General features: G+C 36.4%; 4 protein-coding genes and 1 pseudogene across 8 annotated transcripts; 4 read left to right on the top strand and 1 right to left on the bottom strand.

Annotated features, from left to right (window-relative positions):
- The first annotated feature begins 3,612 nt into the window (after positions 1 to 3,612).
- LOC110428335 (amino acid transporter AVT1I-like) lies at positions 3,613 to 6,202 on the top strand. 2 transcript variants are annotated; one of them, XM_021444147.2, is made up of 3 exons: positions 3,613 to 3,886; positions 4,526 to 4,977; positions 5,135 to 6,202. In XM_021444147.2, exons 1-3 carry the CDS (start codon positions 3,769 to 3,771, stop codon positions 5,645 to 5,647), a joined length of 1,083 nt encoding a protein of 360 aa, XP_021299822.1. In that variant the 5' UTR covers positions 3,613 to 3,768; the 3' UTR covers positions 5,648 to 6,202. The 2 variants fall into 2 exon arrangements, with proteins under 2 accessions (XP_021299822.1, XP_021299821.1); XM_021444146.2 differs by having other exon boundaries at positions 3,616 to 3,886; positions 4,370 to 4,977.
- Positions 6,203 to 6,341: 139 nt separating this feature from the next.
- On the top strand, positions 6,342 to 9,533 carry LOC149526272 (uncharacterized). Its single transcript, XM_089785629.1, has 3 exons — positions 6,342 to 8,117; positions 8,453 to 8,604; positions 8,767 to 9,533. The coding sequence occupies exon 1, from the start codon at positions 6,526 to 6,528 to the stop codon at positions 7,228 to 7,230; it is 705 nt and encodes a 234-aa protein (XP_089641755.1). The 5' UTR covers positions 6,342 to 6,525; the 3' UTR covers positions 7,231 to 8,117; positions 8,453 to 8,604; positions 8,767 to 9,533.
- On the top strand, positions 7,457 to 10,946 carry LOC149526271 (amino acid transporter AVT1I-like; annotated as a pseudogene).
- Positions 10,947 to 11,041: 95 nt separating this feature from the next.
- On the bottom strand, positions 11,042 to 15,312 carry LOC110428358 (uncharacterized). 4 transcript variants are annotated; one of them, XM_089785624.1, is made up of 8 exons: positions 15,159 to 15,311; positions 14,321 to 14,773; positions 13,325 to 13,723; positions 12,948 to 13,034; positions 12,210 to 12,335; positions 12,069 to 12,119; positions 11,383 to 11,766; positions 11,042 to 11,303 (listed from the first exon to the last, which is right to left on the bottom strand). In XM_089785624.1, the coding sequence occupies exons 2-5, from the start codon at positions 14,703 to 14,705 to the stop codon at positions 12,217 to 12,219; spliced, it is 990 nt and encodes a 329-aa protein (XP_089641750.1). In that variant the 5' UTR covers positions 14,706 to 14,773; positions 15,159 to 15,311; the 3' UTR covers positions 11,042 to 11,303; positions 11,383 to 11,766; positions 12,069 to 12,119; positions 12,210 to 12,216. The 4 variants fall into 4 exon arrangements, with proteins under 4 accessions (XP_089641750.1, XP_021299853.1, XP_021299851.1 ...); XM_021444178.2 differs by lacking the exon at positions 11,383 to 11,766 and having other exon boundaries at positions 11,042 to 11,287; positions 12,210 to 12,332; positions 15,159 to 15,312; XM_021444176.2 differs by lacking the exon at positions 11,383 to 11,766 and having other exon boundaries at positions 11,042 to 11,287.
- Positions 15,313 to 15,484: 172 nt separating this feature from the next.
- On the top strand, positions 15,485 to 17,735 carry OTP85 (Pentatricopeptide repeat (PPR) superfamily protein). Its single transcript, XM_021444175.2, is given in 3 exon segments — positions 15,485 to 16,345; positions 16,348 to 16,402; positions 16,404 to 17,735. Coding segments are annotated over 3 exon segments (1,809 nt in total). The 5' UTR covers positions 15,485 to 15,564; the 3' UTR covers positions 17,377 to 17,735.
- Positions 17,736 to 18,399: the final 664 nt, after the last annotated feature.

Raw genomic sequence — 18,399 nt, 5'->3', positions numbered from 1 at the left:
CTTTATCACTATATTTGGTGGATGATTAGATTTTTCCAACATTTTAGATTACATTCATGCGCTATGATGGAACTCAGGACATATCATTTTACCTGCCATATATGTTTCAAAATCAAATTTTAAACTATGTATTAGAATCAAAATAGAAAATTTCCAACAATTGAAGTCTAAGGAATGCTGGCCACAGGCCATGATAAAATGCTCTGAGGCATTAATATTTGGAGTCATGTAATGTAGGGATGACTAGATTTACACAAACGCTCGGTCTAGTAGAGTGGAAAACAGGTGGTGAGAAAATATTGATTCAACTCCTTACCTACCACATGGAAAGTTCATTCATCTGCTTTTTCAACATATCAAATGTCAAGAAGTGTTTCTTTGTATGCAGCCTGAAAATCCTGCTAGGTGAAATAGTGTTTGATTATTCAAGATGGAGATGTGAAGTCAATGCTCAGACCAGATGGAAGAGAGTCCTTGAAATTGAACTAGAACTCTATTGGTATATCTGGATAATAACAGTAAGGATTCAAAACTTTAGTACATAATAAGGCTTTTGCTTTTGATTGATATTCGAAGCGAGAAATTTGGTAAAATCATCTGTGTATCACTAACTTGTCTTGTGTAATTGTTCCTGGAAACCACCCATTTACCCTTACAGAGAGCAACCTGATCTGGATCTCCTACTGCTGAAGAATACTCAACTATGATAATAATTGTAGATGCTTTTCTTACATTCAGGTTTCTAAACAAAAGCCTAGGAAAAAGTGCTTGAGATCATTACAATGCTCTTGTTGCAGAAATACTGATGTTCTAAGCTTATCTCTTTCCAAATTCCAAGTACTTCTATCACTTTTTTTTGTCTGTTTAAAGTTTGTTGCTGATGTAAAAGGATTTGTCAGCTCATGTTATGATTGTTTTCACTTTATGATTAGTGCAATTCTGCGCCATAAGTTGTGGTATCATTTCCATGTTTCTCCATGTCCGGTATCCTGTTTCTCCATTGGCTTTCTTTACTTCAGTGAAGCAACATCATTGTTTTTATATCATAGTTTTTTGTAACATGTTGGGTCCATCTGATATATATATTTTTTTGAAAGATAAGATTTCATTCATAAAGGAGAGGGTATTCATGTATATATAAAGGAGTCAAAGACTGAAAAGAAAGCAGTGTTAACCCTCTGATCACAACGGTTAAGACGAAGGGTCCATCTGATATTTTATATCCAGGCAAATTTTGTTTTAAAGGATGATGAAAAGGAAAAGGTATATGAATCCTTGTCAAGATATTGCTCAAATCAGATGATTTCAACTTTTAATTTGGTTGAACACCCCATTAATCCATTTCAAATGTTTTGAATGATCTATTGGATACCTGGGTGTTGCTCCAACACCTGAAACCTACGCATGCAACTGAAGTTCCTCTGATAATAAAATGAAAAACGATTGCATGTGGGAGACTTTTGGGCCACAATCCACTCTTCTGGGAATGAACCTTGTGGCCACAATATATGGAGTGAAATTCAAGGGACGACCAGGGTTGACTTTACCATTGACCCTAGTGGACAACAAAGGTGAAAACCATGCATGTGCGGCTTTCTTTACTGCCCTCAATCTAAAGTGATCTTCCCTGTGCAACACGGTTCAGCTCGAAGATAATTTTTATAGCACCGTTTGTCAAAACGAAAGAAAAATCATATCTAATAAATTAAGATTATCTTAGTTACAAGTATTTTAGATATATATAGATAAACAAGACATCTCTATCATAAAATTTAACATGGTATCAAAGCGGGCGTTACTCTTATTGGTTGACTGGATCTCCTTTATTGATTCATGGCATATGATAGGTTTGTGTTGCGGATATATGAACATATAAATATAAACAAAAATTTCCCTTTCTATTGATAATTGGTTTGGTTTTAAATTAGATACATGTTTTAAAATTTCAATAATAATTGACGAGTGGGTCATCTTCGAAAGGAAAATACAAAAAAAAAAAAGATTGTAGTGAATCTTTGTTTACTTTCCTTTATACAGATTATGATTTGTGCATTAAAATTTGTTAATGGATCTTTGCTACACACAATAGGGTAAAGTATCAAAAAGTACTTCTACTGGTCTTAGGAGACAAGCATTGTCAAGCCCTCTTTACTTTGTAGATGAACTTTTATGTTTAATATCCCTTTCCACCAAGCAAAATTAATACAAAAGAAAACACAATCGTCCTTCCTGTTAGAATACCAAAGCTTGCTTTCTCTCTCTCTCTCTCTCTCTCTTTTTTAATTTATTCTGCCTTTTTTGGTTGCTTGAGATACTGCCATTCTTCAAAGTTTTCAACAATTCAGCAATCAGATAAAGCACCTAATCCACAAAGAATACACTTAACTTTTTTTCCAATTTATTTGCCCTTTTTTAAAAGCTGGCAAAATAATTATGTTATGATCTTATCAGCAATGGAAAAAGAGGAAGGATAGTTTTTTGACCTTCACATCACAAAAGACTGATGTAGGATTGTTTTTGGCATAGTAGTTATGTCACCATAAAGATAAGAATATTGGATCACACCGTTTTACCTTGTCAGGTTGTTCACTGTAGTTGAATGATAAGAGTGGATTGTGTGATCTTTTCCTTTCTTTCCCCTCTGCAAAATATCAGAAGATGAAAGACTTGGGAAAAGGTTTGATTCAACCTTGTCAGTAAATCATCTTAATGAAGCTTTTGACTGCGATATCCCTGACCCAAAGGGTTCATTTGGAGCAGGCATATTTGCAGCCTGCATTCACTGCACAAGATATCCTAAACCTTCATCGGGCTTTTATGTTATCCTGATTCAATCCATAAAGCTAGAGTTGTTGTTGTCATCTTTGTTTTCTGTCATCAAAATTGTGATTTAAAGTCAATAAAATGCTTTGCATTGAATTCAAATATTTTTCTGGTATATTCCATCCCTTTGAAGTACATGCTTTTCCTGGTAACTCATTTCAGATACTTTTTTCAGAATCATTCTTTCCAGGAGTAAGGTAGTCCAAAAAACTTGCATGACAGTTACTGGGAGGGCTAAATTTTAGTGCTTGATGCTGAAATAGCTTAATCATCTTTGAGCATTCACCAAGAGAAAACATTATTCCGGTAGGAATTAAATAATGATGATAAGGACTAGTCTTCCTGCAGTGTCCTCCCAACTTAATTCTCTGATAGATTCAGATTCTACCACATAATCTTGGAAAGACTGCAACAAAAATGTATATCCCTTCTGCACTATAACTTCATGTGTGAAGCACCCAATTATAGCTAAAATTTGCTGATGGAGAAATGTTTAAGTTCTATAAACAGCTGATTCATTTAATGGAACAGCAGATAGAGGTTACCATTAAGGACTAATCTTTTCAACATATAGGTTGGGATGCATGAAAGTTGCATGAGTCAAAAAGGAAAGGCCTTATCTCCTCCTCCAACAACAACAACCCTCAAAGAAAAGGAAATAAGATATATCAAACATTAAATGTAGCATGTGAGTGGGTTTTCCTTTTGAAAGCTGAATAGTAATTATCACCCTATGCCAAGGATATTAGCCCCCATTCCTGATGCTTTTTCCTGTTAAAGTTGAATGGGCATCTACTATCTTCGCTTACTCCTCCCACAAACCAAGCAATTTATTCTAATAGAAGACAATAATGGAGGTGTATACTTGTCAACATCAAAACAACAAACATCGGCCTATTCCTCTTGTATATATATCCAACATTGTGGGTTCATGAGTGGCACAAGATGGACATCTCGAAAGCTGAGAAATTAGAGAGCCAAAATGAGCTTCCACAGCCACAGCAACAAGGCAGAGGCACAAGCTTCCTTAGAACTTGTTTCAATGGGCTCAATGCCTTATCAGGTTTCTCTCTTCCTCTGATATTAAATGCGCAGGATAAATTCATAGGGTAAATTGCAGAAAAGCAAGCATTCAAAGGCACACTAAACTATACCAGTTTACCTGGATACTTAGGTCCAGCTATCAGGTTCCCCATTCCTATATTAGCTCCTAAGGGCCAGGGTCATTTGTCACAACCTTTCCAGGTCTTCACAGAAGTGCTGTGTTCATGTATTTATGCTACTATTCTCTTCCTCATGTTGTAAGAAAATTTATACATGATCTTGATTAAACAAGCTTAATTTCTGTTTCTTTACAGTATATGAAGAAACCAAAGAAGTTGAATTACCATCTTTCGAATAGGAATCTAGGAAGTGATAGAACAGCTTCATCAAATAAAGACATATTCCCAATAATTATGTCTACCGCATGAATCCTTTACTTCCATTTTCGTTGGTCAATATTTAGAAATACTGTAATGGTCAAGCTCATTACTCTGTCTCTCAGGCGTAGGAATACTGTCAATTCCTTATGCACTTGCTCAAGGTGGATGGTTAAGCTTATTGCCTTTTTTTCTGGTGGCTGTTATCTGTTGGTACACTGGACTGCTTCTTCGACGCTGCATGGATTTGAATCCCCTCATCAAAACCTATCCGGATATAGGTGAGCATGCTTTTGGATACAAAGGGAGAGCAATTGTATCGCTGTTCATGTGTCTTGAGCTGTACCTGGTTGCAGTTGAGTTTCTGATATTAGAAGGTGACAATCTAGACAAGCTGTTTCCAAACACGGGGTTCAGAGTTGCCGGGCTGAAAATTGAAGGAAGGCGAGCCTTTGTTCTACTGACTTCCCTCGTGGTTCTGCCAACTACATGGTTGAAGAGTTTGGGTATGCTTGCCTATGTTTCTGCAGGTGGGGTTTTGGCTTCTTTTATCCTTGTTGTTTGCATCTTTTGGGTTGGAGCAGTGGACGGAGTGGGGTTCCATGAAAGCAATGTACTTTTGAATTGGAGAGGAATGCCTACTGCTATAAGCATGTTTACCTTCTGTTATTGTGGGCATTCAGTTTTCCCCACATTATGCAGCTCAATGAAAGACAGAAGCCGGTTCTCCAAGGTAAGAACCAATATTCCGGACTTCCTACTTGGAGATGCAAGGGGAAGAGATTATTTCCTGCAAAATCTGTCCTGGATTCTATCAGTATGAACTACGCAAGATCTTGTTCTGTATTAACATCATCTTATCTTTCATGTTGTGTTTTCTCTTGTTGCAGGTTTTACTTGTCTGCTTCATCACAAGCACCATCAACTATGGATCAATGGCTGTTCTAGGCTACCTGATGTATGGAGAACATTTGAAGTCTCAAGTGACATTAAACCTCCCTATCAAAAAGATCAGTACAAAAATAGCAATCTATACAACTCTAATCAATCCCCTCACAAAATATGCTATCATAATTGCTCCAATTACTACAGCCATTGAAGAAAAATCAATCTTCAGCAATAGCAGATCTCTAAGCATCATCATTAGAACAGCTCTTGTGATCAGCACTGTCATTGTTGCCTTAACCGTCCCATTTTTCGGCTATATTATGGCATTCATCGGATCGTTCTTGAGTGTCACCTCCTCGATATTACTGCCATGCCTGTGCTACCTTAAAACTAACAAAACTGCTCAAAAATTTAGGTTTGAGTTGATAATAATTGTTACCATTTTGGTGGCTGGGTCTTTTATAGGTGTAGTGGGAACCTTCATTTCCGTAAAACAAATTGTTAACCATCTATGAATCATTTGAAGTGGATAGTAACCCAAGCTTTTTATTAATAAGATGAGAGATACAAGAACAAAAGTCAGATAAGTAATACTATATGTATATGGATCAGGAAAGATCAATCGTTGTTTGGAATATATGCAATAAGCAATGAGACAAGCAGAATATTTATTGTCTGATATTAACACAGCTGCTCAAAACTTTGGGTTCTTGCTAATAATACTTGTTGGGATTTTGGCAACTGCCTCATTCATAGTAGAAATAAATGATACAAGGAGATGTTGCAACAACAATCCTTTGTTAGAAAAGTGATCTTTATTTGGTTGATGAAAAGCTGAATTGGTTGTTGAAGAGGAGAAAATCAGATGGCACGATGCAACGATAACTTGAAGTTGTGAAGTAGCCGTTGGCATCAAAACGCAGCAAGCAGGAGTCGTTTTCTACTTTACTAAAGTTTTGTTAATGAAGCGTTGCAGAAGTGTGTCGTTTTACTTAGTCTTCTATTATGTTGTTTCTCATACGATGCCGTTTAGTATTTCTTCGTAAGGCTTTAAGGCAAGTTTGTTTCAATTTGTTTTTCTGTTGCTTGGCACTGGTTTTCATGGTGAATGCTGTGCTAAGGTTTTCGATGCGACATTTTAGGATCTAGAAAGTTTGAATTTTCAAATTCTTCATATAAATACTGAAAAATGTATTGAACAAGTTGTTGAATTCCAAAATATTTTTTTCTACTTTGTTCTGAAAAGCCTATTCTTCTTTTTTCTCTAGTACTTCTTCCTCTATTCTCTGAAATTTTTAAACACTCAATTAATTTGAACATGGTGTCAGAGCTCTTATTCTTAAGAGACTTATGAATTGATCATCTATCTCTGAGTTTATCTTCTTAAAATTAGATGGCAACAGCTGATTTCAGTGCTGGCTCACCTCCAATCTTTTCTGGAGTGAATCATCCTTTTTGGGCTGTTAAGGTGCCGACTTACCTGAAGGCATTTGATCTTTGGGATTTTATTGAGTCTGGAAAGGCTCTTGTGCAAAGGCATGCCAATCCTACATTGGCACAAATCAAACAACATAGTGAGGATGTAGCTAAAAGGTACAAAACCCTAATCTGTTTACAATCTGCTGTTTTTGAATCTGGTTTTGCAAAAATCATGAATTATGAGGATCCTAAGCTTGTATGGGATAGTTTGAAAGAGGAATACCAGGGTAGTGATCGATCTAAGACTATGCAAGTGTTAAATTTATCTAGACAGTTTGAACTTATGAAAATGAAGGAAGAAGTTAGTATTCAGGATTATACTGACAAATTGTTGAAGTTAGTTAATCAATTGAGACAGCTGGGGGAAGATGTAAGTGATAAGAGAGTAGTGAACAAGATTTTGGTTAGTATTCCAGAAAGATTTGAAGCAAATATCTCTCCTCTGGAAGATTCTAAGGATCTAACCAAAATCTCTGTTAATGAACTAGTTGGTGCTTTGTTTGCTCAAGAGCAAAGTAGAGCTCTCAGGTTGGAAGCTTCTGTTGAAAATGCTTTGGTTGCAAAGACCAAAGGCTTAAGGAGTAAGGGTGAGAGTTCAAGGAAGCAAAAAAACTTGTAAAGGAGGTGATGATAAGCAGGGAAAAATAAAAGACAAGTATCCTCCTCGTCCTCTTTGCAAAAAGAGCAATCAGACACCTAAGTGCTGCTAGTACTAACCTAATGTAAAGTGTAGAGGTTGCAATCAGCTTGGTCATGTAGAGAGGGTATGTAAAGTGAAGAAAGCTAAAGGAGTTAAAACAGTAGCAGTAGCTGAGGAAGTTACTGAGTCTGAAGAAGTGCTATTCATGGCTGAAGTTAAGGATGGTTCGGCCGAAAATGATACCTGGTTAATTGATAGTGGTAGTTCCAACCACATCACAGGCAATGAGAAACTATTTAGTGAACTTAATAGGAGTTTTAATGCCAAAGTAAAAATTGGCAATGGTATGTTTTTGAAGATACTTGGAGTTGGTACTATTGCTGTGAAAACTCTTAAAGGTTTGAAGTCTATTTCAGATGTGTATTTTATACCAGAAGCTCACCAAAACTTGTTTGAGTGTTGGTCAATTGACTGATAACAATTATGTGTTGTTGTTTAAAGATAAAGTTTGCACTATCTTTGACAGAACAGGTGCTAAAATTCTGACAGTAGCTATGAAAAGCAGATGTTATCTATTGAATCTAATGGAAACTGAGCATGGTGCTTTCTATCGTGAGGTAAATATGTCTGAGTTGTGGCATAGGAGGTTTGGACATGTGAATTATAATTCACTTGTCAAGATGGCATCCAAAAGTATGGTAGATGGATTACCTGGTATACAAAAAGCTTTGAAATTGTGTGATGTTTGTCAGTTTGGAAAACAGTGTAGGAAGTCTTATCCTAAGGAAAGGAGGCGGAAAGCTCAGCAGAAATTGGAACTCATTCATACAGATCTCTGTGGTCCTATGAACAAGCATCTTTGAAAGGTAGTAACTACCTTATCCTATTCATTGATGACTTTATCAAATTCTATTGGGTTTATTTTCTGGTACATAAGTTAGAGGCTTTGTAGTAGTTTGTTAAGTTTAGAAATTTAGTTGAGAACTTTGCAGAGCTGCATATCGAAACACTGAAAAGTGACAATGGCTCAAAGTTCACTTCATCAGAGTTTGAAAAGTTCTTGGAGAATTTGGGAGTAAGGCATAAGTTCACTATTACTTATTCCTCTATTCTCTGGAATTCTTAAACACTCATTAATTTGAACGTCCTTGAAAGAAAGTTAAGACAGTAAAAACAGGTATCTGAGTTTCATTCCATTCAGTTTTGTGCAGATCAAGCTTCAGCAGATATAAAAGGGGAAAAGCGCATGATTAGTTTATCGATCAGAGATCAAACAAAAAGTTACCATACCAACCACAGCATGGCAAAACATAGAAGCTGAAAAAGGCTAAGGAAGCAAGAGGTAAAGGAAATGTAAGTTCCATCTATAAATAAAGTATTGACAAATATCTTAGCTGTACAAAGAGAGGGAAAGATCATCATGATTGAATGTATTTCTATTTCAAAATGTATTGCCAATTTCTCTATGATATCTGTCGATGTTAAAATCTAATAAGCATAGTGTATGCTCCCCAGTTCGTTCTTGCAGTGAGCAATTGTCTGTGGACCGAGTTTGACCCCGAATCTGACTCAGGCGAGTTATCCTTCCTGGCAACTTGCCATGTGAACATCTTGCAGTGTCCTCTTTCCCATTCCCGATTGAGCTAGACGGCGAATTTGAGTCAGGTGAGTTGTATGCAATTCTTTGCGTGCACCCACAAGTGTCCTCTTGGATGCTCTGATGCATGAATGATTGGTTAAGGCAAGCTTGACGCTGAATTTGACTTAAGCGGGGCACTCTTCCTTCACAATGAGATCCTTCCTTCTCGTTTCTCTCATGAGCAATTTGGGTACTTCATCAACTTTATCCCAATTCTAATCTTTGAAAAAACCCAGATACTTTTAGAAGAAGTTGTGAAAATGTGTTACTGGATAAACATGTCACAAAAGCCATGAATTGTGGATTATGGTTTCAGAAGGAGGCTGACTAGAAAAGGAACTCTGCATCTACATGAATACTCGATTTTTGGACAGCTTCATTGAAAGTTACGTGGTGGTGGTGGACAATGAGTGGAGTCTATCTTAATTTGTACATTGGAGACAGGAATTTATGTACATTGTTGATCTGTTTTGCATTGACGGCTGTAAGAAAACTTATTCCTGGTCTTGATTAAACAAGTTTTTTGTTTCTTTACAGTATATGAAGAAACCAAAGAATTTATCATTTTCATCGGCCAATATTTTGCATTAGAGAATTATGTATTAACAACTGACAGAGTTGATCTATATCTGGTTATTTCTATTTTGAAATTTATCAGTGCTCCATTTTCCCATGGCTAACATCAATCTCATTACTCTGTCTCACCGGCGTTGGAATACTGTCAATTCCCAAGGTGACAATCTGGACAAGCTGTTTCCGAACATGGGGTTCGAAGTTGCTGAGCTGAAAATTGGAGGAAGGCAAGCCTTTGTGCTACTGACTTCCCTCGTGGTTCTGCCAACTACATTATGGAAGAGTTTGGGTAATGCTTGCCTATGTTTTTGCAGGTGGGGTTTTGGCTTCTTTTACCCCTGTTGTTTGCATCTTTTGGGTTGGAGCGGTGAACGGAGTAGGGTTCCATGAAAGCAATGTGCTTTTTAATTGGAGAGAAATGCCTACTGCTATATGCATGTTTACCTTCTGTTATCATGGGCATTCATTTTCCCCACATTATGCAATTCAATGAAACACAGAAGCCGGTTCTTCAAGGTAAGAAACAATATTCTAGACTTCTACTTGGAGACTATTTCCTGCAAAATCTGTCATGGATTCTATCTGTATGAACTACACAAGATCTTGTTTTGTATTAACATCATCTCATCTTTCAAGTTGTGTTTTATCTTGTTGCAGGTTTTACTTGTCTGCTTCCTCACAAGCACCATCAGCTATGGATCAATGGCTGTTCCAGGCTACCTGATGTATGGATAACATCTAAAATGTCAAGTGACATTAAACCATCCTATCAAAAAGATCAGCACAAATATAACAATATAAAGTACTCTAATCAATCGCCTCACAAAATATGCTATTATGACTATTCCAATTGTTACAACCATTGAAGAAAAATCACTATTCCCCAACAACAGGTCTCTAAGTATCATCATTAGAACGGCTTTTGTGATCAGCACTGTCATTGTTGCCATAACCATCCCATTTTTCAACTACGTGATGACTTTCATCAGATCATCTTGAGTGTATCAATATTACTACCATGCCTGTGATACCTTCAATCTAACTAAACTACTCGGAAAATTCAAGTTCGAGTCGGTAATAATTGTTACCATTTTGGTGGCTGGGTCTCTTATAAATGTTGTGGGAACCTTCACTTCCGTAAAGCAAATTGTTAACCGTCTATGAATCATTTGAAATGGACAGTAACCCAAGCTTTTTATTAATAAGATGAGATATATCAGAACAAAAGTCAGACAAACAATAGTATATGCATATGGATGAATAGGGATCAATCCTTGTTAGGAGTCTATGCAGCAACGAAACAAGCAGAGCATTTATGCCTGATATTAACAAAGCTGCTCGAAACTTTGCATTTGAACTGATAATACTTGTTGGGATTTTGGTAGCTGCCCCATTCATAGCAGTAATAAATGCATACAAGGAGATGTTGCAAGAACAACCCTTAGACAAAGTTCATGCAAGAATTGAAAGAAAGTTAAGATGATTAGTTATCGATCCAAGATCAAACAAAAAGTTACTATACCAACCATAACATGGAAAAACATAGAAGCTAAAAAATGTAGAGGAAGTAGAAGGAAAGAGATATAAAAGTTCCATATATAAACAAAGTATTAACAAATTTCTTAGCTGTACAGAGAGAGGGAAAGGTCATTATGATTGAATGTATTTCTATTTCAAACTGTTTTGCAAATTTCCCTATGATATCTGTTGATGTTAAAATCTAATAAGCATAGTGTACGCAGTATACCCTAAGGACGCAGCTTGAAGCCCCTTGATCTTCTAACCCCAAACTTCAAACACAAAGGCATTCTTTACAAGTTTCTTCTGCATCCAAATCAAACTGAAATTTTTAAGGCACATGATGTAATGTAATAGATATTAGATGGTAAGTTTATGTAGCTAAAATTGTCTGCATGTACTTTTGATGTTAGATGCTTCGATGTAGATTGTATAGGCAGTAAAAACTGAAAGCTTGGTTGAGAAAACTGAAGCAGATGGCATTAAGATTAATGCTGGCAGTGGAATTCAAAAGTGAAAAAGTGCCTTCTATATACAACTTAAGGAAAGCAAAAGCTTTCAAAATTTCTCAATTTGGAAGCATGAATAAATATAAAGTTCTTGTAGGCTGGCGCTGTATCATCTTCACTTACAAACCTGATCAAATAGTCAACTTAAGGATCATACAACCTTACAGTAACACAACTATCTTAACTGCTTTCAACTCAAGGAGCCCCCTCCCTAGAACTGACCTCCAGTTGCCCCTCCTTTTGATGCAAATGTGCACCAGCTTAGATTGGCAAGGCCTAGCATCAAACAATTCAAACAACTAAATATCTAACAAATAGAACTTTGATCCAACTCATTAGCTAATTCCATCACACTGCAATAGAGATTTCATTGGGATGCATTTCTTCATTAATATATCTCTGAGCTTAGCCTATGTTGAAAGTGAATCTTGGTTTCAGAGCATGCCAATGACAACTATAGCATTGAGTTAACTAGCCATGATTCCATGTCAACCACCATGCGTAACACATGAGTTATAATGAGGAAAAGTGAGTGGGGAAAGTTAGAACCCTTTCCAAATGGAAGCTGAAGGATTTACCTCTACTTTCTTAGCCACAAAATCCAGGCTGAACTCGCATTTTAATTCTTTCTGCAAATGACGCATTAAAAGTATTGCTATTAATGACTTAGAATAAGCAAATGATGTTTATTGCATTAAAAGCTAAAAATATATGCATACGTTACAGCTATCCAGTATTTCTCTTTGCAACCAAATCAGCATTTCCCAAACGAGCTTTGCGTCTTAATTGGCTTAAGCGTAGTGTTCCTTTCTCACATATCATCTTGTCCACATTTTCTGCATCTACTGTTAATGACCATGAAATGTTAGTGCCAACATTGTTTACACCTAAAAAGGAAACTATGAAAGTAACAAGAATCATTAGGTCATTAACTATTGGTGGTTTAAAGGTGAAAGGTTTTGTCAAAAAGATGGCAGTGTTGCTTGCAGAACTAGCAATACCAACAGGATGCTTTTTCAAAGCAGCGGGAATGATACACTTTTCTACTAATATCATATTAAGGGGGATAATATATATTTTTTAATTTTGAAACGTCTAAATTTTTCAGGTCAGTGAAATTATCTCTTTTCAGCAGATATTATCAGGTCATGGAATAAAGAATCAACAGGTTACAGATATTATCCCCTTCGAGCGAAGAGGGATCATCATCCAGCTCCCTACTACTGGCTCAGGTCACATAACTTGGCAGGACTTTCTAAATTATAAGTGCCTATGCTCATTCTCCAAACCAAGATAACAAAATCCACAATTTCAACGCCTGGACCTACTTCTCTATTTAAATTTCCTTTCTACTTCTTGAAACCAAATCCACAACCAATAATTCAAAGATTACAAAAACCACTCATAAATTTCAGGCATATAGGAACTATAGGATGAAAAGCTCCAGAACTTGTTACCAGAACAAGAGGAGGAAGAAGTTCCAATCACTTGGCAGCTGTCTAGCTTTGCACATTGTTCTGCAGCTGCATCTACCATCTGGAGATCTGATAGAAATACAAAGGAACTAGGAAAAATAAGAAGCAGCTCACATGAAATCTAAATGATCATACACCTGCTCTGCCTGGAGAAACTTTGGATACAGTTTGTGAGTGTAAGGTGATACAAGGTAGAAGGTGACCAAAGGTATATTTTTCTATATTGCTAAGTGCCTACCACTAAGCACCAGTTTCTGCCTAGCAGCAGGCGTTGTTGAAAAAGAATGGCTATCCCAAAATTCAAAACACTTAATACATGCATGCCTTCCTAGTCCTATATATATCTCCTCATAAATTACCTTCATGATATTGGCAATCTAAATGCCTGTGCATATGCTCCTCAATTCGTTCTTGTAGTGAGCAATTGTTTGTAGACCGAGCTTGACGCCTAATCTGACTCAGGCGAGTTATCCCTCCTGGCAACTTGCCATGAGAACATCCTGCACTATCCTCTTTCCCTAGCACATGATTTCCCGAGCGAGCTAGACGGCGAATTTGAGTCAGGCGAGTTTTACTTCTTTGCATGCACCCACAAGTGTCCTCTTGGATGCTCTGTTGCATGAATGATTGACTTTTCAGGCAACCTTGATGCTGAATTTGACTTAAGCGGGGCACTTTTCCTTCACAATGAGATCCATCCTTCTCGCTTCTCTCATGAGCAATTAGGGTTACTTCACCAACTTTATCCCAATTCTTATCTAAAAAACAAAGCCCAGATACTTTTAGAAGAAGTTGTGAAAATGTGTTACTAGATAAACATGTCACAAAAGCCATGAATTTTTTTGCTGGGTCAAAAGCCATGAATTGTTGGAAAGCTGTACAATTATATGTAGCCATAACATCATTAACATTTTCTTTCGAAAGTTGAGCCTCCGTGGTAGAATCTAACATTGATGATGGATATGTTGAAATAGGACTTGCATTGAAAACCACATCAGTGCATGCTATTAACCTTACGACCATATGTGACCATTTTGTATTAAGACACCTAGCCTTCTGTCAAATTATGATAGCTATGCATCTGGTGAATGACTTATGTGATGATTAGTATGTATTCTTGTGCCTAGCTACTGTTCAAAGCTCACTTGTTAAGTTTTGCTATGTATATAAACTAAGTCAATGCATTTCAGAAATATGTAGCCTGCTGTTATAACAAAACTATCTTCACTTGCTCTGCTTCATACTTATCGTACATCTACTAAAACACAACAGGATAATTAGCGACTTGACATGAGTCATATACCTGATAAAATTGAAACTAACCAGAAAATTTTCCAAACTTTTGAGGTACTAACCTTCATAACCTTGACGATTTACATGTACTCTACGTAAACTATCCTCCGATTCTGACATTAATTCAGCAGAGTTCGCAAGGATCAACAGACGATTATCACCTCCCTCTACCAATAACCTTTCTTCACTACGACAAACTCTTTCATCTTCAACTTGTCTCCCAACCTCACACCCTTGAGGAGAAAGCTCAGCAGTTTGGCTACCATTTGCACGAAGTGCAGCATCCCATTGATGTGTAGTTCCATTCCATTGTTTCTTCCTCCGACCTCCCTGCACAAGCAGCTCTTCTGGGGCAGCCTCAATCAACTTTTCTTTCTGAGATTCGAGCACCACGATCTTCTTCTTTTGTGAAACATTTTGAAAATATCGCCTCTCTTTGATGGTCATTTCGAATTGTTTACAGCAAAGCACGGAACAATGAGGAAATGAGTCTACAGCTAGTAACAACGTATTATCTGTTGTTTTTCCAGGAAAGATTAAACATAGTTAAAAATAAATAAACTCTAACAGTAAAGAACAATTAGCAGAAAAAAAAATCCGGACATCAATGTTTAAGTACATGATTAAACAAATGATGAAACAATCATTGAGTCACAGTTATCAGAACCCAGCACCAGTTCCTAGTGACATGATTCAAGAACTTGAAATAAAAATAAAAAATGAATCTGAAGATGCAATGAAACGCAACCCATAACATTTGCAACCATCTGATACAAGAAAGCATTGAAACACCATTGCCAAGTTTAAAATTGGGAAAAACAGTTGATACCCAGAAAAGATAAAGTGACAAATATAAACAAATGGTAAGAAGAAAACAAAAATAAAAGCTCTGGGAATTACCAGAAAGCACATGTTTTTAAGGAATGGAAGAGACAAAGTGACGACGAAATATCGAAAATATCTGAGGGAAAGAGAGAAAAAAAACATAAGTGAACCCTAAAAACGGAGTCTCCGAGGAATCTAAAACCACTCAACTCAGGGTCCATTTACGCATGTTTGCCTTGCCTTTTTCAGTTCAATTTTCTTCGCAGAATTTAGAGTATGTTGACTTGTACCAAAGGAATGTACAAATCAGTTACGTGGCAGAACTCGACTGGTCAGAAGGTTTTAATTTAATCTCATGAATGCATCGGATTTTTTCAATAAAAAAGGGGTAAAATTCTTATCTCTATTTCTTTTGGCTTCCCTCCACAAAACCTTTAAAAACAAAAAGATTTCTGCTTTCTAGCATAGCCTGTCTATTGCTATGGCAGCAGCCCCGACTCCGATAACTTCAATTCCTCCTTCAAAACCCAACGGAAAAATCTCAACGATTGAGCCTATAAATCCACCACAAAACCCTCTTTCCCTTCTACCCAAATGCACCTCTTTGAGAGAAGTGAAGCAAATCCAAGCCTCTGCAATCAAAACCCATCTCCAAAATGACATCACTTTCCTTACCAAGCTCATCAATTTCTGTACCAAGAACCCAACTTTCAGCTCCATGGAATATGCCCACAAAGTATTTGACAAAGTTTCCCAACCTGATATTGTCCTTTTCAACACCATGGTTCGTGGCTATTCCCGTTCAAATACCCCAATCCAAGCCATCCCCCTCGTCTCTCAGCTTCTTTCCTTTGGTTTCCTGCCTGATGACTACACTTTCCCATCTGTTCTTAAAGCTTGTTCGAGTTCTAAAGCCTTGGAAGAAGGTAAACAAATTCATTGCCTTGTGATTAAGCTTGGGCTTAATCATAACATTTACATATGTCCAAGCCTTACTAGTTTGTATACTGAGTGTAATGATTTGGGTTCGGCTCGGAGAGTCTTTGATAAGATGTTGGATCCTTGTGTAATTTCTTATAATGCTATTATTACTGGTTATACTAAATGTAGCAGACCAAATGAGGCCTTGTCGTTGTTTCGTGAATTGCAAGTTAAGAGTTTGAAGCCTACTGATGTTACCATGTTAAGTGTTCTGTCTTGCTGTGCTTTATTAGGAGCGTTGGATTTGGGGAAGTGGATACATGAATATGTTAAGAAACACGGGTTGATAAATATATTAAAGTAAGCACCGCGATTATTGATATGTATGCAAAGTGTGGAGCTTGGAGGCGCAGTTTGTGTGTTTGAGAACATTACTTTAAGAGATACACCAGCTTGGTCAGCGATGATTGTGGCATTTGCAACTCATGGGAAGGGTTATAAAGCCATAGAAACGTTTGAAGAGATGAGAAAGGCAGGGGTGCAACCTGATGAGATCTCATTTTTGGGCCTCTTATATGCTTGTAGTCATAATGGACTAGTGGAGGAAGGTTGGGGGTATTTTTCTACTATGACCAATAAGTATGGCATTGTCCCTGGTATTAAGCATTATGGGTGTATGGTGGATTTACTTGGTCGAACAGGACACGTAGATGAGGCTTATAAGTTCATTGATGAATTGCCTATCAAGCCTACACCGATACTATGGCGAACATTGTTAGCTGCTTGTAGTAGTCATGGTGATGTGGAATTGGGAAAGAGGGTGATTGAACGAATTTTTGAATTAGATGACTCTCATGGTGGAGATTATGTAATCTTGTCCAACTTGTGTGCAAGAGCTGGGAGATGGGAAGATGTGGATTTCCTTAGGAAATTGATGAAAGATAGAGGGGTGGTAAAGGTTCCTGGTTGTAGCTCTATAGAGGTGGACAATGTAGTGCATGAATTCTTCTCTGGGGATGGGGTGAATACTGTTTCAACGTCTCTGCATAAGGCGCTCGATGAGTTAATGAAGGAATTGAAGATGGTTGGCTATGTACCTGATACTTCTCTAGTTTTTCATCCAGAAATGGGAGAAGAAGAGAAAGAAATTTCACTTAGATATCATAGTGAAAAACTGGCCATTGCATATGGATTGTTAAACACGCCCCCCGGATCAACAATTCGTGTGGTGAAGAACCTCCGGGTCTGTGGGGATTGCCATGCTGCTGCTAAACTCATATCGCACATCTTCAATAGGCAGATAATTCTCAGAGATGTCCAACGATTCCATCACTTCAGAGATGGAAAGTGCTCTTGTGGCGATTTCTGGTAACCTCTCAATGTTTCCTTGTTCGAGAACCACTGCCAACTACTACAATGTTCCAGCTGAAGATTAATTGGCCATGATTTGTGTCATCCAAGGGCTAAAGAGCTGCCTAGGTTGATTCCAGTTATTTGTCTTCCATAAGCCATTTTTGGTCAGTGGCAAACTTAGCTAATGTTGTATAGCATTCTTGATGTTGAGCTGGATTAGTAACTAATTAGACTTTTTTTTCTCCTGTAATAATAAGGAAAGTTATAATGCGTAATCTAAGGAAAATTTAAATAAATTTTTATTTTTTTATTTTTTATTATGTTTAATTAAATTCTATTTTTTTATTTTATTTTAAATCAAATAAGTTGTTATAGATGAAACAGATTATTATATTACTCTTATTTGATTAATAAATTAGATTTAAAAACATCTCATGTTGTATGTAATTGTTATAATTATATTTTATCGTTTTATTATGCATGTAGCCAATGGCCATTACAAAAATTATGAACTATTTGCATGCATTCTATGTTTTCCAAAATTGATTAATTGACAATGATATTAAAATTTTATAATTAAATTCTGCTGTCATCAAAATGATATATCTTCAAAGTTGAAAGGTAAAATTTTCACAATGTTACCAATTGTTGGTAACTCTTATTTTTAATAAAAATGTAAAGATTAAATATAATAAAATTGAGATTAAGTAATTAAAACTATTAATCAAAATAGCAAAAGATTATAAATAAAATATAATTAAACAATAACAATATAATTATAAATTAAATTTATAAATTTCAATGTTGTTATTTGTAAAATACAAAAGTGATAAAATTTCAATTTTTTTGATCCAAAATCAAACTAATTGAATTAATTCAATATTTGACCGATTCAATCCTTTTTTAAGTTTAAGCAATTTTGATCGATTTTTAAAAATATTTAATATATTTTATCTTTAATTATAGCGGATTGAATGGATTGAACTAATTAATTGCTCACCCTTGCTAAATTCAAATCACTTACCATTTTTGTAAATTGATT

The sequence above is a fragment of the Theobroma umbraticum genome, unplaced genomic scaffold (assembly GCF_002168275.2).
Source record: "Theobroma umbraticum cultivar Fairchild unplaced genomic scaffold, ASM216827v3 scaffold_31.0, whole genome shotgun sequence".
In the NCBI taxonomy this organism is placed as follows: Eukaryota; Viridiplantae; Streptophyta; class Magnoliopsida; order Malvales; family Malvaceae; genus Theobroma; species Theobroma umbraticum.
Note: the sequence above shows the minus strand (reverse complement) of the source record. Positions and strands in the feature narration are given on the sequence as shown.